General features: G+C 42.0%; 1 protein-coding gene across 1 annotated transcript in view; it reads left to right on the forward strand.

Annotated features, from left to right (window-relative positions):
- The first annotated feature begins 2339 nt into the window (after positions 1 to 2339).
- OPN5 (opsin 5) overlaps positions 2340 to 12143 on the forward strand; it is a 29488-nt gene continuing 19684 nt past the window's right edge. The window contains exons 1-3 of the mRNA XM_037140846.2: positions 2340 to 2469; positions 6280 to 6399; positions 10170 to 10340. Coding sequence (XP_036996741.2) covers positions 2340 to 2469; positions 6280 to 6399; positions 10170 to 10340 — 421 coding nt within the window. The remainder of the gene's footprint in view (positions 2470 to 6279; positions 6400 to 10169; positions 10341 to 12143) is intronic.

Consider the following 12143-nt stretch of genomic DNA (forward strand, 5'->3'; position numbering starts at 1 on the left):
AGTAACTTAATTTCTAAGATCTTAAATATATTCATATTATATATATAACACAGTTATTTTCTTGCTTAAAATTGTCTGAAGCCAAATAAAGCACTATACTTTTTTGGATTTACATTCTTATGTTATTATTTTCTGATCATTAGTTGCATCTTGTTTCTGTCCAAAATGAAAATTATACTCCTTAAGTCTAGGTAGCATGATATATACCTCCTATCCCATCTCATTGCGTTGGATTAATAGTAGGTGCTCAATAAATATTTCAATTGTTATACGACATGCAATTGTTTAATATAGGACCCTGAGGAAATTTGTCATGCAGTTGCTGTGTCTTTATGGATGACCAGGTTAGGCAAAAGCAAGTGTCCCAGCCCATAATAGGTAGATGGGACTCCCCATTTACAGTGTACTTTCAAACCCAATACCCTGTTGTTCCTCTCACAAGTATAAGTGGTGAGTAAAATGCCCGTTTGCATTAATGCCCATTTTACAGATGAAATGCTTGTGGTCCAGAGAGTTGAAATAGTCTGCTCCAGATCGGAGGGTGGCTGTCACAGCTGCACTCAAACCAAACCCTCATTTTATGATGCAGCCGGTGGGCAGAGGGAGTCTGTGGTGAGAGACTTTACCAGAAGGGTCAATTTGAGGGGAGTGAGCAGTTCTGAAGTAAACTTGGATTGGGGCAGGAGTTAAGATGGGATGGAATTGGCAGCCAGAATCTTCTCCCGGAAGCTTCACTTTCTGGGAAGAAAGATTTTGAATGACCATGAACCACAGGACTGTCTTCAAGCTGTGTGTGGAAGTAGCCAGGTGCTTCAGCTAAGTTGGGACCGCGAGAGTCAGGAGTGGGTTTTGAAGTCATAGTTCAGTTGTGGATTGGCAGTTGGCAAGGGGTTAAATCTGTGTCTTTTGAAGGGATACAGATTATTGATATCTGCTGATCAGCCTGTCACCAATTGTGGGGTTTACCACAGTTCCACTTGCCTGGTGAGAGGTTCTCCCCCACTTGGTTTCTTAGGGGGCTAAGCAGTGCCATCTAGTGGTTCATTTTGAGATAAGCAAGTGCAAAACATGTTGCAATGTTCACATTAAGCAGCATTTCTTTCCCTTTCCGGATAACAGCAATCATTCCAGAGGATGTCATGACATCAGCAGTATGCGTTATCTCAGTTATAACACAGCACCCCAGCTTTCAGACTGGGGGTATTGTGTGACATATGTTTGCACAGTGCCCATCAAAGACTTTTTGTAAACTTTCAAAAATCAAAATTTAATAAAAACTCTACAAAGGCTTCTGTGTTTGGGGAGTTCCTCATTGTTCAGGATTTCATCCCAGAATGAGCAAGTTTAGAAAGTGGATTGGAAGGGATGATGGTGGGAAACAATAAAGTTGCCTTCTGCCTTGGGAGACTTGGAAGGCAAATCTTCCTGTGGACGAATCGTGTGTTTTAACCAAGACTGAATTCTTTTCTAAATGGCCCCCTGACAACCCAGCTCTTCATTTTATTTACTGAACTTTCTATGTTACTTTTTATTTAATACCCTAATAATCAAGACTATTTATTCTCTCAAAACACACTAAATCTGATAGAGTTTTTTTTTCCTGGACAATTTGTGTAATTAAAAAGTATATAGAATCTTGGCCCTGGCTGGGTAATTTAGTTGGTTGAAGCATAGTCCTATTAACCAAAAGGTTTAATTAACCAATAGGACAAAAGTCCTATTAACCAATTTCTGATGAAGGCACATACCTATGTTTCAAGTTCAATCCCTGGTCAGGGTGCATACCAGAGGCAACTAATTGATGTTTCTCACATCAATGTTTCTCTCCCACTCTTACCCTTCTTCTCTTTCTAAAATCAATAAACATATTTTTGATGAAGATTAAAAAACTATAATCTGGAACATTTTAAATATTTTATGTATTTATAATATATGTGAAATATTGATGAAGTCATCTATCCATGTATCATCTATGTATCTATCTTTTACAAAAACTGCTAAGAAGCAGTAAAATGGATGGGACTTGGTCTTCAAATTCATAGTCACTTCACCCAAAAGAGGTCTGAAGTAGCCCAAAGTGGGTAGCATGATGAAGAAATGAAATAACGTAGGTTTGGAGAATCTGCACACTGAATAATTAAATGCCGATGTATTGGGATCATTGAAGAAAAGTGATTAAATGTGCTTTAGTTATTAGTCAGGCAATCAAGCCTGACTGTGGGAAATTGCTTTCTATTTTATAACAGCAGCATGGTTATGAGGCCGTTCACGCTGGCTTACTCGGGTTTGTTGACATCTCCACCACTTTGCTTTTCAGACTCCTGGTCGCGGAGAACAGCATGGCGCTGAACCACACGGTCCTGCCCCAGGGTGAGGGCCTGCCGCACTTCTTTCAAAACGGGGATCCCTTTGCCTCCAAACTTTCCTGGGAAGCGGATTTGGTGGCTGGATTTTACTTAACTGTAATCGGTAAGCTTCCTTAATATTTCTGTGCCAAAGCTGCCTCTAGAAATGCCATGGTTTGCTACGTTGATCCTGCACAAAGATTCCAACACTTATGTGGGTATTTTGAGTGGAGTTGAAAAGTGGAGGAAGGTACAAAATGGGGTGAACTCTTGATTATCTTTATTATTAGGGATAGATAATCTCTTGGTAATCCAAAAGATTTTACAGCAAAATAATTTATCTTCAGACTCCCTTTCATTTTCTTTGATTTGGTAACAAGGTTATCTACTGAATAACAAAATTAATGACAATGAACTCTTATTTAAATATAGTGCTTTCTCTTGTTGGGAAATGCTTTGATACAATGAAAATGTTACAGGCTTAGCACGGACCTGAGCAATCGCTTAACTCAGCTTCCTCTGTTCACAACAGAGGGAACTCCGGCCCAGGGCATAGAGACCGTGGACACGCTGAGCTTACTTTCCCTAAAGTAAAGCCGCACTGTGTTTGTGTTACTGCGTAATTTCGGTGAGAGTTGAAAAAATGTATTGGTAGTACATGGAGGTTAGTCCAAGGTCAAGGCTTTTGTTCATGATCCCCATCGGCTTCCGGACTGTGTTGTCCGATGCAGTGGCCCCGCATGGGCCCGAGCCCCTGCACCACAACCTTTCCAAATTGAGATGCGCTGCAGTGTGAACACACCAGGCACTGAAGGCGCAGTACTGCAAAATACTGTAGAGTAGCTCGTAATAATTTTAAAATGACTGCATGTTCTGCCCATAACATTTTGGATATATTAGGTTAGATAAGTATTAAAGTTGATTTAATAATATTTTTACTTTGTTTAATTTGGCTACCAGAAAAAAAATTAGGCACACATGTGGCCCACATTTCTGGTTTACATTGTATTTCTCTTGGACAGCACCAGTCTAGGCACTTAGAATTCAACCCTAATACTTTCCTGAAATGTAAAATGGTTGCTTCAAACTTGGGCGACCAGTGGATGCAGGTGGGTTATGTCTTCAGCTGTGTCTGCCTCAAATCTTCTCAGATGTTGGGTCAAGCTTTCTCTTTCTCTGTCTCTCCCTCCTTCCCTCCCTCCCTTCCTCTCTTCCTTCCTCCCTCCCTCCCTCTTATCCTCCCTCTCATTGATTCCCTCTCTATCTATATTTATTACTGGGTAAAATTTTTATTCAAATTCCTGAAATTAGGAAAATTCACTAGATAAGTTCTGGAGACCCCTCTATGGTCAGTGCTTGGGACAAAAGGAGTCAAGTTTGATCAGAAATTACACCGAAAAGGAATTCCCCGGATCCTTGCTGTTGTTATAAGTCAGAATGAAACAGACTTAAATTCTAAAGTTTATAAATGCATCCCCACATCCTTTCAAATACAAAAATATAGCGCATGCCCGTTTTTACTAGCATTTAAGTCACCGGGAAGACAGTGATGAATGAATGGACACTTGTCTGCACAGGGACGGCCTGGCAGTAAACCCAAAGTGCACTGTTGTTGAGCCTAAGTACTTTCGATGATCAGGAAAGACAGACAACACAAATTTTGTGTTTCCCTAGGCAACACAAAATAGAGAGAGAGAGTGTCTGTGCCCCACCCCTGCGTGAGGGACCCAGGGCAGAGAGGCCACCAGGGTGGCCGTGGGGGAATCTGAGGGGTTTCTCACTTGATGCACGTGGGGTAGCAGCTAGAAAAAAAAAGTCCAAAAAAAGGTTATGAAGTCACTCAGGAGCTGGGGGTGCATCCAAAACCTGTTCCAGAGCAGCGTTCGGTGAAGTCAGGGGCAGTGGGAGGTGCGTGGACTCAGCCCAGACACAGGTCTTGGGTGCGGTCCTGGGCGTGGCTGGTTTTCACCCCTCCCAGGGTAGGTTAAGGGATGTGCCCAGGCTCCTTCTAAGGAACCAGAGTGAAATGACATTCTTGGTGAACCTTGTTAAATATTAGAACTCTTAGGGAAAGACAGAGGATGAAAAGGTAAAACTGGAGTGGAGAAGAAATGAACTAGAGACCCATTTCTACCCTTTACTCTTATACTGTAAATACTTTATTAAGTGTATATGTGAGATTTTATATTTTTGCTTTCATAGAGTCACCATTTTGATCATCTAAAATGCCCCTCTTTTAGTCTTTACCTTCTTAATCTTATTTTTCCTTTAGCTATCCTTAAAATATAAGTTTGCATTCTCTTGTTACCCCCGACAGCTCAGATTTCCTCTGGGGATGGTCTACCTGCAGCTCTCAGAGAGTTGGCTGTTCAGGGGTGGTGCTTTGGGCACTGGGTGAAGCCTTGTGAATCTCTTAGAAAAGAAAATTTAAGAAAGAAAAAGTAAGAACATCAGTACTTGCAAAAAATGTAGAAAGATGAAGGGTGTTTAAATGAGCTTTGTGTACAAAATACATATGTATGCTTATTTCAGTCTTCTGCATACCACAAACATGGCATTTGTCTATAATTTTTCAAGTCCTGTTTTTACATTTTAATTTCCCAGTGTTCCTTGCTAGCTGATTTCCTTTAATGAGATGTAGGTTTCACTTTAGTTGGTTCGCTCTAGAACCCCATAGTCACTTCTGTTTTTTTCCTCTTCTGTCTTAAGAAAGCTAGAGATTGTTGAGGGACCATCGGGCGGCACTGCTCCCGGGATTCAGAACTTCCTCAGGGCTCAGCACAGTTTTCTGGTGGTTTCAGACCATCAGCTGAAAACACACAGTTCTTTCCTTGCCCCTCGAATGCATTGTAGTGGAGAAGTAGAAATTAAAACAGAAAACTCTGGGTTTCTCCTGTTAATACTCTCCTTATTCCTTACTACCAAAGGCAGCTGTACCAGATTCTCATTTATACACAGCTACACTATGAAGCAAGAATACCTGAAGAAATCTACTCTACATGTTAAGCTATGGAAGTAGGTGTATTCTTTTCTTAAATAAAGTCAGTAGGGATTGGGTCTTTTTGCATTTAAGCTGGGTTTGTAAGAACGTTTGGACAGTTTCATTGTGATGCCAAAACTTATTAGTCATTAATGAAAGGATATACAAAAGTAAGACAGCATTGGTACCATCGTTGCTAGGTTGGTGGGTCGAGGGTCACTTTCTCTCCCTCTGGCAGGTGTGGGAGAGCCCATGTCACCCAGAGCCACCCACTGCCCCTCAGTACCTAGTCCAGAAGCAGCTGCAGACACCCAGGTGTCCTCAGGAAGTGGCAGCCTTGGGATGGTCAGGCACTGACCCTTTCCCTGCCAGGGTCATGCCAGCTTTCTCTGGCCTCTGCCTCTCCGGAATCCCTCAGGAGTGCACAGGGATACGTGACCCAGTGTGGTTTGGGTCACTTCATCTTCACACTGCGTCAGGAGCCAAGGGGTCGCCCCTTCCTATCAGAGGGAGGGGATTCTATAAAGCAATACTCCATAAAAGTGCCCAAGGAAGCACTTCACCAGGGCACCAGTATGAAAACTGACCTTCAGCCTGCTCACACCCTCCTAGCTTCACTGGGAAGTTAGTGGTTCCTTCTCCTGGGTAAGTTTGGTGTTATAATCCCTGTCTTCTAATTCTTTGGAGGCAACCCATCACTCCCCTGTCACTCACGACTCATGCTTTGACTTCAGAAAAAGAGGGGGGGAAGGAGAGAGGAAGAGAAACATCAATGATGGGCCCTTCGTGTTCCCAACAAATCTGACTTCCTCTTCTTAATTTAGATTTTTATGTAGAGTCCTCTCACTGCCCTCTAAATCTATGGTGTCTATTTTTGAAATTGAGATATGTTTCACGTTCAAGTGAACTCTGAATCCTAGTTTTAATGACGGGAATTTGTATTTTTTTTTGTAGGGATTCTGTCCACAGTTGGAAATGGGTATGTCCTTTATATGTCTTCTAGACGAAAGAAGAAGCTGAGACCTGCGGAAATAATGACGATCAATTTGGCAGTCTGCGATCTGGGGATCTCAGGTAACCTAATCACGCTGTTCCTTCTCTGGGAGTTTGAATTGCTCACCCCATTCTGAAGTTCTCGCTGACTCAGACCTCACCCCCTGCCACCTCCCCACCCCAAGTCATGTTTATGGTTTGTGGTGAGTCCAGGAAACACAGTCTGATCATTTCTTTAACCTTTATTGAATCCTTTCTAAGTGCCAGGTGTGTTTGATGCTGAGAATACCATTTAGAATAACACAGGGTACCTTAGCCACACCGCCAAACGTGGTGGGGCTTAATGACTCAGAAAACGGAAACTCACGGGGAGGTTCTAGGTCCCTGTTTGGAGAGGCTCCATTACGCCCCTCTTGTCCATACAGGAATTTGTGAAAATAAGCATTTGAGGGGGTCAGGTCTGAAGGGTGAATGATGAGTGAAGACAGTCTGAGACGTGAGTGCTGGGAGCGGCGAGGGCTGCCTTGCTGGTGACACAGTGAAGAGCAGATGAGAGACGGCCTCAGACAGAAGAGGCTGCTAGTCCTTTGGTCCTCAAACTTGGGTACACAGAAACGTCACTTGGAGAACTTTTAGAACAGTACTCGTGGCTGGGTTTCATATCCAGAAATTTTCATTGAATTGGTTGAGAATATCCCCTGGTTGCAATCAGGATTTCCAGACAAATTTAACGTGAAGCCCAAATTGAAAACTGCTTCTTTGGCCTCTGGTAGCCCATCGAGTAGAGGATGAAATAAAATTTCTTTTCAACTGTCCTTCACATATTTATACATATTTGTAAATAGGTATGATTTGGGTGAGTCACCTCCCATTGCAGTCACCTGTCGCCATCCAGGGCTGCCCAGACACGCTCACACGCACCTCTGGAGCCCACGTCCTGCGGCTGAACATGCGATTTTAAGCTACTAGATTTGGGGAGATTGGGTTTGAACAACATATATCCCCTCCTCTCTCTGCTGGAATCCTTTGAACAGTTTCTCATCTAAAGCAACCCCTTCCAAAATATTTTCTGATACTCATGTCTCTCTTAAAGGGATATTTCTGCCACTGCCAGTCTCTGAAAACAAGGCTCTGCAATAAGCCTCTTCCTATTTCCCACACAGCAGTGATGTGTTGCCCGCTTACTGAGAGTCTGCATGGTGCAGGTTATTTAGAAGGACTTCACTCAGTGTGGACAGGCTTAAACAGCACGCTGTCTTATGGGAAGTACACATGCACACTTAGAAGGACACAGCATGTCAAGCCCCTTTCTGTGGAAATCAAATGAAACCTAGGGAATTTTCGAGGCTGCAAAGGGGCTGTTATTTTCAGTACTGCCACACGGTGGCGGTGTCGCAACATGAATGACAGTGTTCCTGGGTCATTTCAGCACACCCAGCTGACCCCTGACTCCATTCTCTCCCTGGTACTGGAGGTGAAAAGCTCGAATGAAACCTGTTATTTCAGCCTCATCTTTTACCATTGATGATACCCAACTGATGCTTAAAGCTGAGTCAGAGTTGGCTTGAATAAAAATGTCCTTCATTGGTCAGATACTTTGAAAATGCTTTCAACTAAGCAAATCTGCTCTAGAATCACACGAACCACCTCATTAGTTGAATACGTTTAGAGTAATTCACCAGAAAACATTTTCTTCCATGTGATAGCTTTCTCTGATCTAATTCTGACCATCGTTTTTGCAATTTCTGAGTACTATCTCCAATGACTGTTCCTTTCCAATAAACCTTAAACATTTTATGTCTATATTATTTTTTCTTGGTCAACTATATTCCATTATAAGCACCTTGCATAAGCACAACTAACATTTCTTGTTTAAGTAGCAATTGCTTACAACTACGTGTATGTGTTAGAATCACCTAGGAAACTTAAAAAAAAATAAAAGTATTTAGATTCCTAGGCTTCCTCCAGAGAAATTAAATCAGACTATCTAAGGATTGGAGTCCCAGATGTTGATATTTAAAATAAATAGAAACAATGCAAACCAAAACATAACAAAACAACACCTTCAATGATTCGGAACCACCAGGTTCATTACCATTCTACTCAGCCAAGAAAGGAGAGACATCTATAGGACATTGCAAAAGTTCATCAAAAAGTTTGTTCTAGCTCTGGCTGGTGTGGCTCAGTGGACTGAGAGCTGGCCTGCGAACCAAAGGGTTGCCAGTTCAATTCCCAGGCAGGGCACATGCCTGTATTGCAGGCCAGGTCTCTAGTAGGGGACATGTGACAGGCAACCACACATTGATGTTTCTCTCCTTCTCTTTCTCCCTCCCTTGCCCTCTCTCTAAAAGTAAATAAATAAATACACACACACACACACACACACACACACACACACACACACAAAGAAAAGATGGCTCTGTTCCAGAAGGAATCTTAAAACAGCCTTTTACGAATGGATCCCAGGCACAACAGACACCAAATCCACTCCATCTGAGTCACTTTCACTCTTCGTTTTCTGCCTCTAGCATCCATCCAGCAGACACTGAACCTCAAGCTTTGAATTTGCTGTTTCCTCTGCCTAGAATATTTTCCTTCTGGATACTTGTGGAGTTCTTTCCCACTGATTTAGGCATCGGTCTCAATGTCACATTCTTCCCCGATTCCCTTATGTGAAACAGCAGTTTCTGCCCATCCCCTCCTTCCCTCTGCCTTATTTCCTTCAGAGCGCTAATCACCGTCTATCATTCCATCACATTGTATTTTACACTGCAAATTAATTCTTCCTGTTTCCTGCTCTATTTCAACAATGAAGTTGTGAATCTTGATCTCCACTTTGTTCTCTAGCATTTTGTTTTGTGTCTGTTCCATAAGAGGCACTGAATAATTGCTTGTTGAATATGAACTATTCTTTTCCACTCGGCTTCCTCACTGACAGTGGGGTTAGACTCACTTATGTTAGGAAGCTTGAATACGAGGGTGCACAGTTTAGCAAGATGGAGCGTGTCCAGCTGTGTAGACAACCAAAGGACATGTGTGTCCGGGTTATAGAAGGCACTCAAGAAACATGTGCTAACGGACGGACACTAACAGTAACTTCTGTACGCCTTTGAGTACCAACGTAGGGGAACTCCTGGGAGGTGTGGGGAAGGTCGGCACCTGCAGGCTGCGAATATTGGGTACTTGTTTCTCACACAATAAGGTCAAAGAACCTTCTTTTGATAGACACCTCAGATAGAGGCTTTGAAGAGCTTCCGGGCACATTCCGTTCAGGAGGGCGAAGATCGAATACGAGGACTGAATGGCAGGTGGTGGAACGCAGTATAACGTACAAATGCTCCTCCACGTACGAGGATGGGCAATAAACCCATCCTACATTGAAAATATCATGAGTCAAAAATGCATTTAATACACTGACCTGCTGAACATTGTAGCTTAGCCTATCCAGTGTATCTTAAATATGCTCTGAATACTTACATTAGCCTATAGGTGGGCAAAGCCATTTAACAAAAAAAAGAGCCTATCTTATATTAAAAGGGTTAAATAGCTCATGTCATTTATTATGCATGTCACTTTCACACCATTGTAAAGTTGAAAAATTGATAAGTTGAACTACCGTCAGTTGGGGACCATCTGTAGAAGAATATTTTCTAGAAAGTAAATAAGAAGAGAGAAACTAACAGAAGCCAAAGAAATAAATAATTAAAATTCCATTGGTCTAGATCTTATTTTAGATAAATTGAATGTAACATGTGCTAAAATAGCTATCTCTTGTTTGAATAAGATGTAGCTGAACAGTGAGTTGAGGTCGGTGGGTACATGTGACCTTGACGGATTGTGTGGCACTCTAGTTGTAGGCAAACCGTTCACGATCATCTCTTGCTTCTGTCACCGCTGGGTGTTTGGCTGGATTGGCTGCCGCTGGTATGGATGGGCTGGATTTTTCTTTGGCTGTGGAAGTCTTATCACCATGACGGCCGTCAGCTTGGATAGATACCTGAAAATCTGCTATTTATCTTACGGTAAGGAGCAAAGTTTCTCCTTCCCTGATAGTCAGAGCTAGGTAGTTGTCAGAGCTGGTCATATTTACCTTGTAGGTAATAAACAAAGATAATGAATATTCTCATTAACACTGAAGAGTATTTCAATTTATAACCTATCTTATTCTAACATATTTGAAGATTTAAAACTGTCAATGTAGGTTTACTTTAAAACTACTTTTATAGGAACGCCTGGTGTTTGCTTTTTAAAGTATCATTTTCTTTCATAAACTGTAAGCTTCTACCATCACTTGCCATGCAAACAAAGGAAATAAAATGCACTGGAAGGATATTAGATCCAGGATGTTTAGCGGGCTCCCACACAGTAAGTGTAACGACATGAAAAGGTGTTTGTGATCCTCCTGAGCACTCAGGCCCCCTGTGATTTCGGAGAGGAGGAACTCCAGTGGTCCACCTCTATGTTAGAGAGCTGCACAGTGTGTCTTCGGGAGAGCGCACACACACAGAAAGGCCACTCAGTGTTCTTTTTGTGGTATTGGTGTGTAGGTAGAAAGGTGAGTGACAGAGAACTGGTGAGGGATGAGCCAGCAATAAACAATTTTTCAGGGGCTAGAGATTTTTTTCAATGGATTATTTTGTATGTTAAAATAAATTTTTATTGCTTTTACTTCTTGGAGTTCTGGGAATTTATTTAACCCACAAGGGATGCATTTGGGCCCTTCGGTTCAATGTTGAGGACCAAGTGCAGCCAGGTTGTAATATTAGTTTCCTCTGGCTAAAGCTGCTTTGTCTGGCAATCTGTCCATCAGAGTGACTGTGACCATGGGGCAGAGGATAACCTGGAGCCTCATGTCAGAAAGACTCTCAATGTGGTGGAATTTTCCTCTGTATTTTAAAAGTTTACAGTCTCAAACTCCAAGGAAACCACGCACAGGAAAGGGGCTGATCACAACCCACCATCTCCCCAATCCAAGTGCTTAGTCTTTTTTTTTAAAGTTTTTATCTCCTTTTTAAACAGTTTAAAACTTCCCATAGAAATAGTGTGGATCAAAATTTCCAATAAAATAAGAATATACAATTATGTGCATTCTAAATAGCTTCAGGGTCCAATTCTTTCTATAAAATTGATTCTGGCCCCCTCAGGGACGGAAGGGAACTTGCCTTGGTGCGTGAACACACAATGCAATATGTATACATGTTTTATAGACAAGAAGGCAAAAAGTTAAACTTCCTGGGGGTATTTGAGGGGTACAAAACCTCAATGTCTCTGCTTTTTAAATATTTTCTTAAACTTTTGGCTTTGTGTCAATTTAAGAGATGATACTCTCCATCCCTAGAAGGATCTCAGGGCTTAACTCCAAGTGGTAACTATCTATATTTTCCAGCTGCTTCTAAGGTTGAACTTCAATAGGACGGTTTCACCATTTGATCTGACACATGATTAGATCCTCCACACAGTGTCTTAGAATGTTGGCATTAGAAGATCACTTGGGGATATGTAGACCTTTCTCCCATGTAATGTGATTAACTGTTTGAAGGCATCCCTGACAGACAGCCATTTGGCCTCTTCTTGTGACCAGTGACGGGGAGCTTACTACTGCTCAAGGCAGCCCATTCTCTGATTGGTCTGCTCTCATTGTACAATGTTATTCCTTATATTAAGACAAAACTGCCTCCCAGTAACCTCCACCCATTGGTCCTAGTTCTGACTTCTGGAGCAACACAGAATCAACCTACTAATCTACTCCCTCCTGTACTTGACAGCCTTTCACCACACTCGAATGTAAGTATAAAACACCTTACCAAGTAACCCTAACCATAAAT

The sequence above is a fragment of the Artibeus jamaicensis genome, unplaced genomic scaffold (assembly GCF_021234435.1).
Source record: "Artibeus jamaicensis isolate MK-2021 breed Jamaican fruit bat unplaced genomic scaffold, CSHL_Jam_final contig_484, whole genome shotgun sequence".
Lineage (NCBI taxonomy): Eukaryota > Metazoa > Chordata > Mammalia > Chiroptera > Phyllostomidae > Artibeus > Artibeus jamaicensis.